The 18,540-nt window shown below is 39.1% G+C and overlaps 1 protein-coding gene and 2 long non-coding RNA genes across 6 annotated transcripts in view; 1 reads left to right on the forward strand and 2 right to left on the reverse strand.

The window, feature by feature from the left end:
- On the reverse strand, positions 1-12,172 carry LOC149035045 (uncharacterized). Its single transcript, XR_016182194.1, has 2 exons — positions 12,053-12,172; positions 1-2,473 (listed from the first exon to the last, which is right to left on the reverse strand). It is a non-coding gene; the product is annotated as an uncharacterized LOC149035045 (long non-coding RNA).
- The window catches only part of LOC113678100 (uncharacterized), a 25,724-nt gene continuing 13,747 nt past the window's right edge, over positions 6,564-18,540 (forward strand). Inside the window, exons 1-3 of one of the 4 annotated variants that reach the window (XM_089191225.1) lie at positions 6,564-7,011; positions 13,597-13,766; positions 17,726-17,810. In XM_089191225.1, the coding sequence (XP_089047351.1) occupies positions 13,695-13,766; positions 17,726-17,810 (157 nt within the window). In that variant the 5' untranslated portion in view covers positions 6,564-7,011; positions 13,597-13,694. Of the gene's footprint in view, positions 7,012-10,071; positions 10,248-10,828; positions 10,967-12,743; positions 12,890-13,596; positions 13,767-17,725; positions 17,811-18,540 lie in introns of those variants that run through there. The other 3 variants (XM_089191228.1, XM_089191227.1, XM_089191226.1) reach the window with 3 other exon arrangements.
- Positions 8,782-11,888, reverse strand: LOC149035046 (uncharacterized). Its single transcript, XR_016182193.1, has 3 exons — positions 11,753-11,888; positions 9,640-9,686; positions 8,782-8,921 (listed from the first exon to the last, which is right to left on the reverse strand). It is a non-coding gene; the product is annotated as an uncharacterized LOC149035046 (long non-coding RNA).

Consider the following 18,540-nt stretch of genomic DNA (forward strand, 5'->3'; position numbering starts at 1 on the left):
AAGCGCGTTATACTAACTTTATTGATTTTTTGTGATAATTAAAAGTTGACACAATGTTTTTTTTTCAAATTAATTAATCAACTTATATTGCTAGGGGAAGCCTACAGGAAAAAATAGAAATTAAAAATAACGAAATAACCGAAAAAAGGTTTAGAAAATAATGTTAAGGTAGATATGATGTATTTACCCTCAACACGAAAGACTGGTCACCCGCACTTTATATGTGGTTGTTAATTATATTCATGTTCCTTAGAAAGAGGTCGTTAACTTTATTAACCCTGTAACTCCCACTTGTCAGCAAGACATAATTTCTCCTTACGATATCAATACAATATAAACCATACAAGGGATGAGAATAAAGAAAAATATCAACAAGGGGATTACCAGTTGATCTAATGATCATATGACTCACGTTATATGCTTCTGTTTTTATACAATTCGGTTCTTTTAACCAAAAAGGCATATTTGTAACAGAATCTTAAGGTTGTGTCGTGCTACCAGACAAAGCATAATCTGAAAAAGATTTAAGCAATATCCTCTGATATTAGTTTCGAGATCAAGGATCAATTACAGGATACACCCAGAAATTCACACATTTTTCCTCGCGATTAGTGTAAAAACTAGGCAGATGCTATTCCGAAAAAAAAGTTTCTTGTCCATGGTTTTCCATTGAAATTAAATTTTTTCTTGGACGTAATTTGTTCTAGTCTTGATTCTAGATGGATAAATGCAGTGACCCAGTTTCTTTAGTGTCTTACGCCTGAAAAATCTTAAAGCCAAGTTGATATGGTGATATGCAAAATTGTTTGCGCGGTTGGAAAGGATAACAATTGAAGTCAACCAACCAATACTATGGATTTTATAAAAAGAGGGCAACTCCGCCATCAGACACTTCAGTACCGTAACTAACATCTTATAACTGGGGCAACAACAAGAGCAAAACAACATTTATCATTTCATTAGAAATTCTGCCAGCTATTCAAACCACGAGACTCATGTATCACGTCCACAAATTTTGATGTGACGATTTTTTGCGATCGATAATCCGCTATCAGAGCCAAAAGTGCATTTCTTAATTGGTCCAAAACCTCATTTCGTAAAATTTGAATTGCAGTAGAAGGCAATTTGTTAAAAGAAGACCAAAGTTTTCCGCAGCATTTTTCAATGCCGCAATATCTTGCTCTGGAAAAATTTGGAAACCCATCTTGGTAATATAGAAAACGTTACCATAGCGACTTCACATTACTACCGAGATTTGCAGCTAAAATTGAGGAGTCATCCTCGTTCCCAGGGCCCCGGGAACGAAGGTGCAAGGGGTAATTGTCACTCATGTTAATTAAATGCTTATGTACAACTATAGTTGAAATATTTTGAATTAGCACAGCACATGAAGGCTCCACATCCACTTATTCAAGGCCTTAGGCCAACAGGACATCTTGATAAAGATACTAAATGCTGAAATTTTGTACTTTATTTAAGATTCAAGACCCCGAAAACCACATCCTCATGGGTGGGAGATACTCGTTTAGACCTGTAGGACAGTGTCATCCTCCGGGCCAAACACCCTAGGCATTCTAGGCAGGAGGCAATAAGGTGCATGTGACCCCTTAGGACGTTGATCCAGAATCCCTCCCCCCAACCCCCCTCCGCCTTTTTGAAAGCTTTCGGCCCAGGAGTCTCTGAGAGGGTAATTCTGGAAAAATGAATGGCCCCACCCTGAGGCGTCGTCTTAATGTGGAGAGGGAGACAAAGAAATTCCACACCAAAAACCTGATATGTTTAGGAGAACTCGAGCTTCCCTTGTCTGACCGGAAACTTACATCAAAGGTATGGCGCGCGCACGGGTGCGCACCTTTGAAGTCTAGACGGCGATAAAGGAAGTTAAGAGCCAGAACTTGGCTCGACGTAAATGGTAGAACAACACAGTGATAGGCAGTAATCAATAATTTTTAGCTCTGAGTGGGCTCCACCAAAAGAACAAACATCGCAAATTTTGCCAAGCTGATCAATTGAAATCCTTGCTATTCTTTCTCCATTCTGTTTCCCTTTGTTATTACCTAACATAAGTAAGCCTTTTGTTGTCTTTCGAAAATACATTAACATGTAAAAATACCTTAAAAGTCAGTGAGCCAAACCGTTGCTACTTACGCAGCTCTTGATTTATGAAACGCTGATTTAAGCAGTCCTGTAGAATGTAGTCATTATTATCATCACTCGTTGCACCAGTGGGCGCATAAGGCCATCACATTGTCCGCCCAACCTCCCCTGTCGCTCGCCGCCAACTTGGCAACATTCCAGCTCTTCTACCCCGCCTTGCTTCTCTCTCTTTCAACAGTCCTTCTCCAAGTGGTCTTTGGTCTCCCCCTCGCCCTTCGACCTTCTGGAATGTACCCAAATATTTTTCCTCTTCGTTCAAAGGGGGCACCGACAGTGAACAAAAAGTTGCTATCGGCGTACAGTTACCTGACAGAAACTGAAAAAAAAAGTCTGTCAAAGCGCAAAAATAAAATTTCTTGACCAGAGGAAACAGTTGACAGAAGAGTATGATCTTTCCACGCGTTGAACTGAGACCATAATAGAGGATTTTACTTCGCGCTTTTGTTGCAGTTGAACATATCAGTTTAAAGATGTCAAGGGAAAGATTTTTTAAAGGTCTTGTTGGTTGCGGACTTGACCTTTTAAAGGTCCACTGACAAGTGCTGAGTTCAGGGTTTCACATAAATGAAACTTAAAGCCCACAAGAATGATTAGTATTTCATTTGACCTTGAAGACACTTAAAATTCTCATTAAGGGTGAATATATGAGGACATACTTCTTTACGAAAGGAATTTCGTCTCGGAATTACACATGGCGCGCCATACTCGGATTATGGCGCTCGGAACATGACAATCAACAAGAGATAACTTGAGGGTAAACAAATCACGCACGTTTACCTGACGCAAATCATATGAAGCGCGGACAGATTTGAGAACTACGCGGCTTTGGATAAACACCGACGGTGATTGCCTGACTTTAACAATATTGTAAAAAACAGCTGAATGGATAAAGACGAAAGCAATATGTCCTTTGTCCGCTACTGAACCATAAGCTCATTACAGAGATGGAAAAATTTCGAGATGTCAGATGTTAACTTTTGACTTGCGTGGGAGTTCACTGACACTTTTGTGAAATCTGAATTTTCTCGCTCAAGGTGAACAGTTTCACGGCCTCACTTTGTCAAGAAGAGAGCCACTCTCCCTGAAAAGTACTTGGCGTGCCATAACTCCGCAAAGGAACAATTAGAAAAACCGCACTTTATTCATAATTTTATACGGTTACAATTAAAGCCAATACAAATGACGGATTTTTTGTTCATCACATGGTAATGATGATGATGATGATGATAATGATGACAACATTTGTACAGTCTAAAGTCTATAAATCACAAAGAATCCTACAAAAATTTACAGAGAGCAAGAAAAGTCACATGTAACAAAAATGGCATTGATTGCTAAAACGGCGAGACAGTAAAAACATTAAAAAAAATTGCAAACAAATGAAATATTAAAACAACTGAAACAATTCGTATTCTAGTCTAAAAAGTTGTGTCTATCTCTTTCCTTTAAGGACGGTAGCATTTGATCTTATCTCAGGGGCACTTTGTTCCACAAGAATGGCCCACAAATCGTAAAAGGCGCGATCACTGAAAAGAGGCCTTGTGTATAGCTCTTGGGACTATAAGGGGGCTGTATCTCTGAGAACGTGTGCAAAAGCTTTAGTTTTCCGGGAGGTCCAGGAAAATTAAGATGCTTTGATCCGATAAGTTTACTTTGGAGAGACTGCCAATGCGCTCCGCCTAAAAGAACCGGCATCTTAAAACTAACCGCAATGTCTACAGCTGAATCAAACGTAGCATGGGGCCTGTGTCCATTAAACAAGACAAAGAGTTATTTACCTACAACAAAATGGTCTTACAGTGAAGGTTTTAATGTCTTTGTCATTGGATGAGAGACATTTTAATCATTTGTTGTTAAAAAACAAAAAAACAACAACAGTATCTATTTTTTTAGAAGCCTTAAAGTGTCTGTTATGGATATCCGTTTGCAGATGGTTACATGATTTGACCAAACTTCATGCAAGTTTTATTCCTGAAGAATTTTTTATTAGAAGCGTTATGATTTCTCGTTTTCGCACGAGATCAAAAAACCAAAGGCTTTTGTTCTCAGGTAGGAGAAACACTGGAGTTAGCAAACACAATATTCAGAGCCTGGGTAGATTATGGGAGTTTGGCAAACTTCCACCTTCCTATTCACGAAGATCATGTTCACACAGCCTAAAAAATTTCCTTATCTCATATTTTTTGTGCGTGATTGATGAAATTAGTTCTACATATATTAGTCGTTATTTGTTTGCGGGATACGAACGGTTTAAGGTGTGAACTGACCTTTTCCGGGTCGAGCGTCAACATTAAGCCGCATTTGTCAACCCTTTTTTGGGCACGTGAGCGCTAGTACACTCCCCTGAGGCAAGTAATAAGAGGGGAGGGGTTAGGGGTCCATGAGAATTCTACCGATCTCTGTGCTCCACATTTTCGGATAAACTCTCAGACTTCCACTAGGGATCAATATCTCAATTTTTTAATCGTAACATACCTTCAAGCAAGCAAAAAAGGTGATGAGATTGATTCAGAAAATAATCAACAAAGATACATTTCGTTATCGCAACAAACTTTCTAAATGTTAACTAAACAAAGAAATATAAGTATATTAATTGGCTGAATTAGGTTTCAGATGTTGTGGGAAAAATGGAATTGTGTGGTGCTGCTGGACACTAAACGTCGTTGCTATGGGCTAAGGGAGCGATGAACGAGTGGTTGCCAAAGGAGCTGCCATTTTTGGCTTTGAGAACAGGACATATGTTCTTCATAATTTTGAGGAGGTATTTCGCTAAGATATACACGACGTTCTATCGGTTTACAAGCGTCAGTTCGCGCGCTGTATATTGATCGTGATTAACGTTTTTGATGTTCTTGCAAAATTTGTGGTAAACCGACTGAAAGAGCGCTGTGGTACTCTATTAACATTTGCAGCTGAGATTGTATGTTAAAGTTCTCTGTCGGTAAATTAGTATATTGTACGGTAGACTTTTGACGAATCAGATCGCGTTTAGTACTGTGGTTAATTTTTCTAAGTTGATAAACAAACGGTCCATCTCTCTTTCCCAAGGTGACAAATGAATAGAAATAAACACAGTAGTTAAAATAATAATAATAATAATAATAATAATAATAATAAAAGTGATAATAATAACGATAACGATATGACAAAAATGATAATGATAATGATAACGGACCAGTGAGCAACTTTGCCCTTACCCCTCCCCTAACCCGGCACAATCCTCACCAGTAACTTGTTATCAGTTGACTATTGTTGCGGTTAGGGGAGGGGTAGGTAAGCCGTTACTCAGATACTGACATTGATCCATGATAACGAAAATGGTAATAATAATTAATAGTAATAATAATAATAGTAGTAATAATAATAATAATAATAATACAGATTTAAGCTTCATCACCAACTATCGTGGTCAGGATCTGGGCATCCAGGTCCCGGTTGTTCGAAGGTCAGATGACACTATCCACTGGATAAATCTCTATCCATTGGATAACGCTATATGTTTTGTTGTCATTTATCCGCTCGATAGCAATTTATCCGTAGGGTAGCATAATCCGCCTTTAATACAATTGGGCCGTGAAGTTTTACACTGCCATAATACTAATAAGGACAATAGTATTGTTTTATTTAACACTTCCAGTGGGTGGCTTCAGCAATAATAACGAAAGTAAATAATTAACGAAATAAATAACTAAATACTCCGAAATATTTCGTAAAGTGCGATAGTTTGAGGCAGCCTCCTAATCAAGTAGTATTCTAAATCCTGGATCCGTCTGAATACGCTTTTACTACATGCTAGCTGTTAGACAACAATTAAGATTAAAGGTCAGAAAGTGGAAGATTAATGAATAGATTCCATGCTGCCGTGCATCTGTCCCACTGTTCAGTAACAGATCAAACTTGACGTTGAGATGTGGTAAGAACAAACAGTTAGCACACGAGGCGCTACTGCGAGTCTCACTGATATCCTGAACATATTACAACCCCTTCTGTGACTTACTACTACACGTACAGACGCACGGCAAAATAGAATCTGTTTGTTTTATACAATAAAGAAGGAAAATTTTGTTAGTCGTGACGTCATCTCAAAGTCCGTCCTCCGATACAGAGGTCAAATAAACAAATTCGCGAACAAGATTGTGTATTTTTCAGCTTATTTTAAGAAGAAAATAGAAGATGCCATTAAGACCAACGGATTGAATGAATACTCGCTTCGTTTCAGACAAAAAGAGCCTTTTTAGTTGAACGATGAGATTTGCTTCGTGCCTGAGGATTTTTCCTGTATAAACCGCATTAACGTCGAAAAAAAATTGTATTAAAGAAGCCGTCTCTAAGCCAGCTTTTCAATAATCACTTGATAAGTGGCTCTGAAAGGTTATGAAATTAACGCAAAGTTCAGAAGACAAATTTGTGAAAAGCAACCTTCACAAACACGATGAGAGGCGTTATAGAAAAGTCAGCCAGTTCGAAATTTATCACTTAATGTAATCCTTTATTCATTTCAGAAAAAGTGAGATTTCGTGAGAATTTTCAGTAGTATCATCCTGGAGACGGAGAATTTTGCAATACAAGTGAACTTTTCTAAGTCTTAAAGACGGAAGGATTGTGGCTCAATGGAGATCCGAGCTTTCAAAGAAAGTCACGAAAATGTTAATAAGGGTTTAGACATCGTATTAGCTCAATTTCAAGTGGCGACAGACATATCCTTGCATCGGTCACAAAAGCCAACTTGTTCTCGTTTTCGACTCAAACTGACGCGTTTGTTCTGTGTCTTTGACTGTGACTCGAGTTCTTCTGTGGTCTGCTATTGTGCCTTCGTGTCCGAACGATCGAGGACAACTATTTCCTTCTCTTCAGGTAAGAAACACTCAGCTCTGGATTTTCTTTTTAATATCTAAGTAGATCAACTTAGATTGAACGATAATTTTCGGGTTTGCCTTATCAAATCTTTAAATCATCTTTGAAGCTCGATGGCGACAAATTGCATGGTTCAACGGGCTTTGCTCATGTTTATCTGGATTCTGAAAATAGTTTGGGAAAGGAGTGTGAGAAAATTTGGAAAATGCAGTGACATTGTGTTTACTTAAAGAAAGTGGGCCATCGGTCGCGAAATAATCGGGTGTTTTCTGTTTTTACTGGCCGGGATTACGGAGCAGCCGCCAAATCTCTGTCATAATATAACCAAGTGGTCATTTGAGGCCACACGGCAAACACGTATGTCCATTTTTAAAAATATGTATTAAAGTTGTGTTGTCAAATGGTCAAAATCCACCAGAAGATGTCCATACATGGACCGTTATAAACGCAACGACGAAGAGAACGCTTCAATCCGGTTTAAATAAACAAATTCAAAGCCAACCAATTATCTTAGAGTGGAATTGATTATTCATTGCATTAACTGGGACACCAAAATCACATTAACACACGACGAGCTAGACAAAGCGTCACACCCCTACGAATTCATGCCGCGCAGCATGCATGCAGCATGCATGCATCACGAATGACAGTGAGTTGTTCCACGCCCAGTCTTTTCCTTGTAAATTACACAAAGGTTACCATGGAGATGGAAAGTTCCGTCTTCGAAGGCGCGTAATGATGCCAAAAAGCACTGATCTCATTCTCACGGATCGTGGTGGAGGTCTGCGCTATCTTTTCATGGAACTCCCTCATAAATTCGATTTAATTGGATTTATTTGAACATTGAATCAATCATACTTGTAATTTACCATTCGGCGTCCATGATAAATCCGTTATCTTAGACTCGATCATCTGTTGAGTTCACTAAAATATCAATAAATTTGTGCCGTAACCATATATTGCGTGAAATAACTCTAAATACACATCAATTAATGGCGTCTAGGTTAATAAATAACAATAAAGAGGGCTTCCCTTTTAAATCAATGTTGACCTTGTTTTGAATTATGTTCGATCATTCAAGAGGTTAACGCTGAATGACGATACTCAATCCAGGCTGGACCTTCTTTATGGACAAGATATTTTCTTTTCTATTTTTTTTTCGGTGGAACGCAAAAATGAAAAGCAAGGTTCGGCAGGCGGGACAACTCCGCCCGAAGACTGTTGCACTCCTGCACTATCGGGCTCCTGAGAATAGAAATGCCTGATCGCATGTTCTACCTCAAAAAAAGAACGCCTGATCGTGGGTTAGGCTAAACCAGGCGCGTTAACACACGTATAAGATATTGTAGAAGATTGATATGGGCTGAACAGAATACTTGTATAATTCACAACGGATTACAGAGGTCTTGATGGTATGGTACGGACCAAAAGCTTTTAAAGAGATGAATTTCTATTTTCAGCATCAGAAAACTAATTATTAATTAATAATTTTTAAGCCGGAACTTTAAGAGCAGACGCCGTAAAGGCGATTTCATGAAATGCACAGCACAAAACAAATCTGATTCAGCAAATTCTTTCATTTGATAGGCTTGCATTACAAATAAAATCTGTTCCAGTTGCATGCATCATTGCCCTTTTCATGTTTATTGCCTCTCGTAAATCGTGTTGCTGTGGTTTTTGATCCAGCACGCTATCTTTCAAAGGTGACCAATCTTAATAAGGTTGTCAAACTGAACGCGTTCAAAATGTTTCCTAAAGTTAACTATCACACTTTAAATCCAATTCCCTAAGCAAAAAGAAATGACCGTTTCTTTGCCTTCGGTCACCTGTAGCTAGACAGTGATAGAATGTACCTAACGCATGTGCATGGACTCTGACGAACTCCTCTCGAAGTTAAATCATTGACAGGTCTAAAACAAAGATTTAAAAAAAAACTTATTATGGTTTTTGAAAAGAGCGGAAAGAGAGCACATGAAATTACAGTTAAAGGTAAGCCCTATCAATGAGATAAATTTACTTCACACACAAAATTACACTGAAATGCCGAAAAGTTCTATAGAGGTACACGATCCCTAAAACAGAGAATTGTTGATAAGAGCTTCACTGGGTTTCTGACGATTGTGGAGACAACCACCGCAAAACAATAAATTTTGGCAAAAGTTTCACACGCCCTTAAGAATTTATCATTATCTTTGCTGACAGATATTAAGGCGATAACGAAAAAGATTGTAAAACGTAAACATTGGTAAAAAAGAAGGGTGAATTCCTGTCAACCTTTGAAACTTGACACGTGAATTTTATTAATTTCAAGCGCATAATGTAGTTTCGATATGCTTCAATACTTTATCTGTCTTGAAATGAGGTTTATTCAGTAATTACGGACTGTCTGGTGACAACACTGTATCACATTTTGTTATTTGGTCCTTGTAAAGACTGACAGAGAGCTGAATGTTTCGTGCTCGTTCTTCAAGGACCCTCTTTACACGTCAACATATCTTTATTGATCGTTTCAAGAGAATTAATCTAACTTAAGTGATTGTTACTTATAGCCGTCGCAAAAAGTCACGATAGTGCCTTTCTGAAAAACAAATAAACCTCGAATGGCTTTTTCATTATAGTTTTTCTTACCCCAATAAATAGCCATAATCTTTCTGAACGGAGACAGATTGAAACTTCTGAAAGGAAAAGAAAACCAAAGCGAATAAACGGATAAATACACTTAATTGGCTTCATTAATTCACTCTAATCAGCAGAATGCTCATACCTTGAGGTAGTAGCACCTTTCGACGTCATTTTTATATATTTCCTAAAGAGCGTTATTGAATCCAGTCCAAGGTTACAGTAATTTACGAGCCCCTTTAAATTCAGCAATAGCACTATCACACGTAGCACTACAAGCTGGCTATCTAAGGCCACACACTGAAATCCAGAACATAAAGTGATACGAAACGAGACACCATCTTGCCGTAGGCTTTCAAGCGAAAGAATGTTTGTAAACTGTCACCTATCACTAAATGGTCCATAGTTCCGGTTTAGAGTTCGATTGCCCATTCAAACGATGAAAACAAAGTTAAGATGAACTTTGGGTTCCCGTTACACATTTCATTCAGGAATTGAGTCGAACTTTGACAACTTGTAAATTTACGTTCCTGTGGAAGAGATCGTCGTGCTTGACGACTCAAATGAAAGCTTTAGAGCAATACGCTCATATCATGTAGATTTTTTACCATGCACAGGTAGGTCGTGAAATATTTCTTGGGTTCAATTTTGATCCTACGAAAACATGCTGTTTTTTATCATGCTGTAGGGTTTTTTTTCATCTGAATATTCGTTTCAGATCGTTGTGTTATCAGACACGGTGTAACAGCCATGAATCGAAGGCGGCGAAAAATTCTTCTAGTTGTTGATAGGTGTACCATACTTCCGAATTTCCTTTTTCCTCGTGTATTGTATATATTATGTCGGTCTGGTCGGGACTAGAATAGATTTAGTGAAAAATAGTTTATAATTTCCAAAACAAACGTCTCATATGATCAAGGTTTTATATACACTCCGAATGATTATGAGATTTTGAGCAAAGAAAGCAAGAACACTTCTCAAAGTGAGAACCTTCGATAAACTTCCAGAGTCCATTGTACAAGGAATCCGACCTACCCTCACTCCCCTCCCGTTGCTCCACCATTTAATTTGTTATCATCGGTATCCCAGGCAACAATTGGCTAATCACCGAGTAACAACTTGTCATTTGCGACGCCATAATATCTTATTTCCCGATCTTTTGTTTGTAACGGAATTACCAGTTGACCCGAGTGGCTGAGACTTGCGTCAAATGAATTGGCGAGAAAAGATCTAGTTACGGCTTAGGGAGAAATAGTTTGAATTAAATGGCTGTAGAACTAAGTGACATGTAAGGCCGATCTTTCTGCGAGTCTGGACTTGCTTCTAAGGATAAAAGGTAAGTGAGATTCTGCGCCGTGATAGAACTAACAGTTCCAATTCGTATGAAGAAGAACTCATTAATCAAAAAACCTGCCGCAACTGACCGAAAAATTTCCGTCATGCCACAGCCGGGCTAGGGCAGCAAATTCCTGAACACTGGTGATTTTTTGCTTTTCTGGCTCTAAAAATTCCTTTTTTACTTTCACTTTATGAAGTTGAAAAATATTAAAAAATGTAAAATTAACAAAAAGCATGTGACACCACATTTAGAAGATCAGAAATTTATGAACGAAGTCGGTTCGGTCAAAAACAGAGCGTAAAGTCCGAGGTTTCTTTTTTTGTTCTACACTGGGAGGGTCCGTCTAAGTAGTAAACCACAACTATGCTCAAAATATTTTCCAACCCTTCCCCTGCGGGAAGCATGTTTGGGCTTGTCTCCCTTACCGAGTTGTCACCAGTTCGTCTTGACCCGGCCTAGTTAGCGTGTAAGTTTGGCGAGTAGTAAAAGTCGACTCATGTAAGCCAAACTAGAATAAAAAGGGCTTGATAGGGAAACATGATAGCTCGTTTTTTATAAACTAAAGGTTGCTAATGAACTGCTGGTCAGTTGAACCGCGAAAGGCTACACTCAGAGTGGAAATTGATATAAGGTATTCTTAGGGGTAAGGCCCAGTGAAAAGATTAATGTAAAACCAATTCAAAATTCCCCTCTCTGGCGATGAGAACCACGAATATGACGATAATGTACTCGTAAATGCATTTACAAGAATCATCAACATCAGAAGACCAGGCAATTACTCACAAGCTATTAGGATGTTGGTCTCAGCTGTTTTGAGCCATATTGAAGTTTTCCATCCAAATTCGAGGCAAGATTGATGTCTTATCGGCTGATCGTGATTTTGCGCGAGAGAATTCCAGAATGAGACCAGTGGTTTGAAATAACAGCAGTATATCGTGACAGATAACGAAGTTGGCACTTGGATGAAACTCAACAAATGTTACTGGGCCTTTCTATAAAAGGACTTAAAACTGTGCCTGCTCGCTAAGACAACGAATTTTACAAACTGCTAAGAACAACAACCATCATTATCAGACACCTCACCTTAAGTCCATGATTCGCACAAAAGGCGCTTAAACAGGTCGAAGAATCTTCATTTAATACTCGGATAAGTGGTTTCACCCCAAAATCGACAAGGGTGACCCTGAAAAAGTATGTCTGATAACTTTGCCTAATCTAATCTTAACGAACATTCCTTTGTGAGGAGAGATGATGTCTGCACTTCTGACAGTAATACCTAAAAAAATCGCGCACTGTTCACCAAAGTGCAGCATCAGGGAACTCAAGGTCCTTCACTGGACGATTTTGGTTCCAAAGTTGACCCGTAAATCCCGCGTCTTAAAAAGATTTTTGCCACACAAGAAGTCTTCTTGAATATGTACCGCGACGAAATTTCTCTGATTACACAAGCGTCATATCGCACTATATAAACACAGAACAGATTAATAGGGAAGTCTATCAATACTCGTTAAGGATTCAGTGGTGATCTTCCAGCGTTTTTCTTGAAACTTGTCACTAGTCGGTAAGAGCTAAAAAAAGTACAGCTGAAAGCAGAGGGCATTCACGGTCCAATCTATCAAGCCTTCAACGCCCACATTCGGAATGTTTCCCAATTCAGGAATGTTGTGAAAGTTATCACGGAAAACAGATTAGTTCTGTGGTTATAGGAAACCTATCGGCGCCATGCGACACGGTGATTAATTGGATTAAAGCAGCCATATTATTCATAGACTAGTTTTATCGCGGTATCTCGGTTCGGGGTTGAGGACGATGGAGAACAATTCTAACCCGAGGGCTTTTCAACATAAGAACTTGAGATAATTCACTTGAGAAACGTAAAAACCAAAACAAAGGGTACTCGACTTTTTTAATTTATTTTCGGTAAGTAACAATGAACGTGCTTTTACCAAACGCCCGGGATGTGAAGTAATGTGAAATTTTGTGAAACTCTGAAGTTTTGCGGTGCGGAGTTACAGATTATATTTCTTACGCTGTATGTTGTGTTTATCAAACAGGTTAAGCGCGACCACTTTGGTAATTTTTCTCAGTATAACTTGCTTTTAAATCCTTGACTTTGTACTGCAACCCGGGTCTTTTGTCGGCGTATCTCCAGTTTTTATCCATATGTCAGCTCAGGAAATCGGAAATGGCTACTGTACGACAGTCACACCGAGTTTCTCTTGACCTCACGTCAGTTTTCTTTATCACGCGTTGTCCTTTTATCAACAAAAGATCCTCTCTCGGTAGATATCAGCTTTAAAATCTTGGGATTCTGTTGAGTTGCACTCGTTCTAAACTTCTCTCAAGCACTGAACTTGATTTGATCATTTCACCGGCCTTTTCAGCCGTTGTAATGCGAAAAATTCGGGGGAAACGAGTATCGGATACAGTTTAGCTTGTTAGCATAACAACACATCGGGTGAGCGAAACACAATCAGGCTTTTCACTTCAAGGGAATTGCACCCCGCTAAACAAATACGATGTGGTGCTATAAACATTCAGGCGTAACCCGCGACAATTTCCGCTGTGCAAAATGTGCGTTGGCGTCGTTTGCGGTAAACTTGCCTAACATCTGTGATTCTCTGCAGGAATATCGCCGTTAGTGCACAGTGAGAATTTAACAACAGCCATCGATTACCAGTAGCTCGAGTTTGAAGGTCACCGGCCTCTAGTGTTCGACATCATCATGGCTAACAATCCTTTACCATACAGAAGACTTTTATGGGGAGTTGCCTTGCTGTTACTAGCTACGGATACGGTGAGTTTCTAAACATTTTTTTTCCATCACATTTCAACGCCTGCTATGTCAATGCCACACGCGCGTTATGAAATTTTTGAGAGATGATGGAAATCAAGTCCGTGAGATTCGTAATTTTCATGAAATAAGGCTTTAAAAGGGTTTATGTCACATCTGTGCGGGGCTCTTAAATGAAACCAGCGATGTCTTTTTTATTAGCTGTCTTAATAATCTATAGAGGCTCATAGATTTCTGTTATAGATATACAGCGATCGAGATGAAAACGCTGCTTGAATTTAAACAGCTTTAATCCCGCTTAGCGCAGTCACAAAATAGCTCTCCTCCAATTCGACTGGTTTAGTGGACACCATTTAAATGGGGAAACTCCAGTTGAAAAGCAGGTTGTCATATCAGTAAAGTTTCCGAATTTTATTGCTCCGGGTAAAAGCTAATGAATTCCTAGGGACATTTGAGACGTCGTGACATGCAGGTGTTGTGATCGTCTGTCCCTGTCGCGCGACGAGCATTTAATCCACACAAGGCTGAAATATTTCGAATTCAAAGTAACGGAAAGTAACTTATGTTCTTAATATAGAGGCTGACAGCGGTACATAATCTGTGTAAAACAAACACGAGCAATAACGCGTTTTGTTTACATTTGAAGGGTATTGCATCGGTAGCTTTCCGATAGAGTGTTTTCGTAATGACGCTCCAGACTTTATCGAGGTCAAAGACGCCGGCATGTTCTTTGAGGCAAAAAAAAGTTAAAAAATTCCCGAAACGTTTGAACGTCGATGGTTCGACTTGCTTCCAGATGAAATTTCTAAACTTGTTGTCTTTGACCTGTAAATTGATTTGGATTTGAACTAACGAGTTACAACGACACACATGTATTTTGTGCAAGTATGTCACACGTGCGTGTTGTTGAGAGAAGGTTCACTGTCATGATTTTCACACCAGAACTTTTAAAAAGTAGTTATCATGCAACTTCCAAAACCAAAAGACTGCAGACTGTACTCGCTTCCCTTATCTGTTTGCAACATGGAGAATAACCGCCTTTGCTCGGATCTCGATTTTCCATAACTAAGCATTCTCGCACCGGAAATTGCTTTGTTTGGTGGGGCCAAAACTGTCTTTAGAGGAAAAACGCCTACTTCACAACTCAGCTGGAGTAGTGTGATTTTATTGCACATTCATTCTTGGACAAAGCACTGACGTAATAAGATCCTAGACATTTAAGCCCAAGGAAAATGGATTTGATGAAGTACAAACAGCCATAGAGGAAAACCATCGCTCGTCCTGGGGGATACTTTCCGGTGTATGTGTTTCTCAAGTGGAAAAAGTGGTTTTCCAACTCCAAACATTACGAAAAACCAACCATCAAAAGCTCCGCTTAAGCTTAAACCCTCCACAGATGTGAGCCGACAACAGAATATTTCCAGGCCGGGCCTTAAGGAGTCGTTGAAATTCAGACGCCATAATTTTTCCCTATTTCTGCTTCATACGATCGCATCATGAACATTTAAGTAGGTTTCTTGGAAGGTTACGTTTAAATACCCTCAAATGTTCCACATCGCAGGAATATGATTAAAGTCGATTCCTCAGAGATCAAAGGGGAAAAGCCTAAAAAGCATTAAAAAGCAGTCTGGTTTGAGAAACAGGAAACTTTTGCTGCAAACTAATGAAAACTATCGTTTTTGAAGAACAGGCCAGCGAGAGTGTCGGAGTTCTTTCCGGAATGTCAAGCCTTTTGAGAAAAGAAAACATTTCTAAACGTTCCGCAAGGTTTTGTTTATTAAGCAAGCTCCTTGTAATGAGTTATTTATTTTAGGAAACAGGATGTCTGCATACTTCTATGTCGCGAGAATAACTGCACCCATTAAATCTGACTTTCTTTGTTAAAACAATCGACCACCTAGGGAAATCTCTAAAACAGATTTTGGTTAAAAATGTCCAAAGCTGATTGTGAGTTATTCCTTAAACTTGTTCACACGCAGCTTGCGATAATCGAAACTCTGATCGATTGCAGACTGTTTGGTTTGGCATGAAAGCATTTTCTCGTCATTTATGCAGAGCCAAATGTATTTATAATATTTATGTCAACAGTAAAGTGTAAATACCACTTTAGGTTTGCCTTAATTAACGGATTTGTAACGACTGTTATCATTCGACGACTGCATTTCATTCACACTGATGAAACATGTCTGCGGACAACGGAATTGACAACTGTACGTGGCACGGAAAAAATTGCCTTGGTTTTGTTGTAGTAAGCCGCAATATAACTACTGGGACAAATTCTGAAAGTTGTCGTAGAGGACGGATTTTAATGCTGGTGCTATCCTACGAAAGTGTTGTGTGTTAGTTCAGATGCGTGATTCCAGAACGTTAATCCCGTTCTTAAAAGATAGAGGCCTTACTTGAATATGATCCGTTGTTATCTGTGAGATGCAAATTGGTATTTCAAGCGTTTTCGTGAAATCCCGTATCTTCGTTTTCTGATCTGTACTCCGGCGCTTGCCCAATTCCCCCTGGATGTGGCTTTTGTGGCCGCCACACTGGGGGTAGGGAGAGAGAAAGTACATTAGGTGCCACAGGAGCGCGAACGGCGATCTTTAGGATCTGGATGGGACCCAGACCTCTCACAGATTTCAACGACAACGTTTCCTCACGCTTCAAGGAAGTACGGCTTTTTCTGTCGTGAACCATGCGTGAAAAACTCCTCAAAATGGACATTTAGGTAACACGAGGAATCACCTAGGATTTTTTTCTTAGCACCTCTCAGTTAAGGATGGTTTTCTTAAAAATACCCATGGAATAATATGAAATGTCATTTGGGGCCGATTTCTCGGAATTGCGAAAGTCCAGTTCCGGAAATTAATATTTGCTGGCCATGTTTATATTAAAGATCGAAATATCGTTAACTTTGACACACAAACAGTGATGATAACAGGATATGAAACAGAACATATTTGTTTTTTGGGCGAAGTCGAGCACTGGTATTCCTTGTTCCTTGGATGTAAATTTTGAAAAAATGGTAACGGGCCTGTTAAGTTACCGCCTCGAAGAAAAAGCTCAAGTTTTTAAGGACAAGATGTTCTTATTTAGAAGAAACAATTTAAAGCGAATTTCTATGCAAGCGAGTTCTCCTTTACATGTGTGGTTGACCAGTTTTGTTTGCAGTAAGGTCGAACCTCCCCAATACGGACACAGTAGGGACATAGCTAAGTGTCCGAAATGGAGAGGTCTTTGTTTTATCTAATTCACAATGGCGGGTTTTCTTTTTTAAACTTTTCTGACGGCTTACGAATAACAGGCACATACACTAGCACACCGTGTACTTGTGTATGTGCCTGTTAGGGCCTAAATTTAGCAATATACATTAGTGAGATTGCTAGATTCTGTGTGGCCGCGCGTAAATACGAAATAGTGTCTTCGTTGTTCGATACGAATTACAGATATTATCTACACGAGAAAACAAATTCGTATCCACATGCGGACAAGTGATCTTCTTTTTAAACTACAGATATTAATCACCTATGTAAATCAAACGCATTTTTAAACGCTATTTAAGAGCAGTTAATGCAAAGAATAACTCGGTACTTGAAAACTCGTTTCCCAGCTCTCTTCAACTGTAACAAAAAAAAAGGTTCTTATTACAAAAATCTTAGCAACGTACTTAAATTAAAAGACAGCCCTTCTTAGAAAGACAAATACTAAAGCTAACTAATTAAACATTTAACTCCCACGATCTCTGGTTGCCATACATTTCCTTGTATATTAGTTACAGGAGTTTGTTGTTAGATCAAGCTAACAACTTCTACCTGACAGGTTGGAGTGTTCTCATTATCTGTTTGCTGAATAATGTATGGCTAATTATAGGGAGAAGTTTCATGTTGATAACTTCTGGGAGTTAAAAGGTTAAATGGATTTGTTCCACTGACCTATTTACGAAAGTTTGTATAAAATCACTACCATTGCAGGAGGAAAGGGCATTTCCAAGAAATCCAGAATTCATCGCAGATGACGATCTGCTAAATCAACCGGAGCTAGAGCCTGTTTACAACGGTAAGAAAAGAAGTAACGTGTCAGAATTGATCTTGTTGTCACCCTCTATTGTAACAATTGTTTTTATTAGCTTTATTTAGAGTTTTTTATAACCTGGTGTATCTCAAAGGCAGGGAAGGGGGGAGGGAAGTAAGTGGTGGAGGGGTGGGAACTGAGGGGAATAAATTGCAACAAGGCCTTGATACCTTGCGACTCATTTATTACGCTTAAGACAGTTCTGGCCCAATCAACTGGGTTGTTCCTTCGCAGCATAGGAAATTCTTGATGTGCACGCATTTCCGTACTTTGTTATTCTTCTGTATTAAAGGGAAAATTTTTTCCAGTATTAGCTGCGTAAACAGCAAAATACTCTGAGTAATGCTTGCTTTTTGTAAAGGATATTAACTGAACTCCCACATGTTGACAAATGTGAGGATGAGGGCGCTCCCCAAAGTTTCCCGTCTTTTCGTCTCGTCACAAGGGTTCGACAAAGAGATGCTTCGAAACCCCTGAAAACCAAACCTCAGACCTGCGAATTTCTCGCTGCGACTTTCTGTAACTGAGCCACAGAGACTCTCTGGGAAACCGGGCATTACTGTAACACGCGTTCCGCATACTGCATAGAAACGATTGGAACCTCAGACCCTCATTTTTTGCGCTTCGATATTTTAATTCAGAACCTCGGAGACTCTAGGGTAACTTAAGACATCAGTCGGTTCATATGTGGCAGAGATCACTTAACTTACTCCTT

This window comes from Pocillopora damicornis, chromosome 13 (assembly GCF_964200805.1).
Source record: "Pocillopora damicornis chromosome 13, jaPocDami1.2, whole genome shotgun sequence".
NCBI lineage: Eukaryota > Metazoa > Cnidaria > Anthozoa > Scleractinia > Pocilloporidae > Pocillopora > Pocillopora damicornis.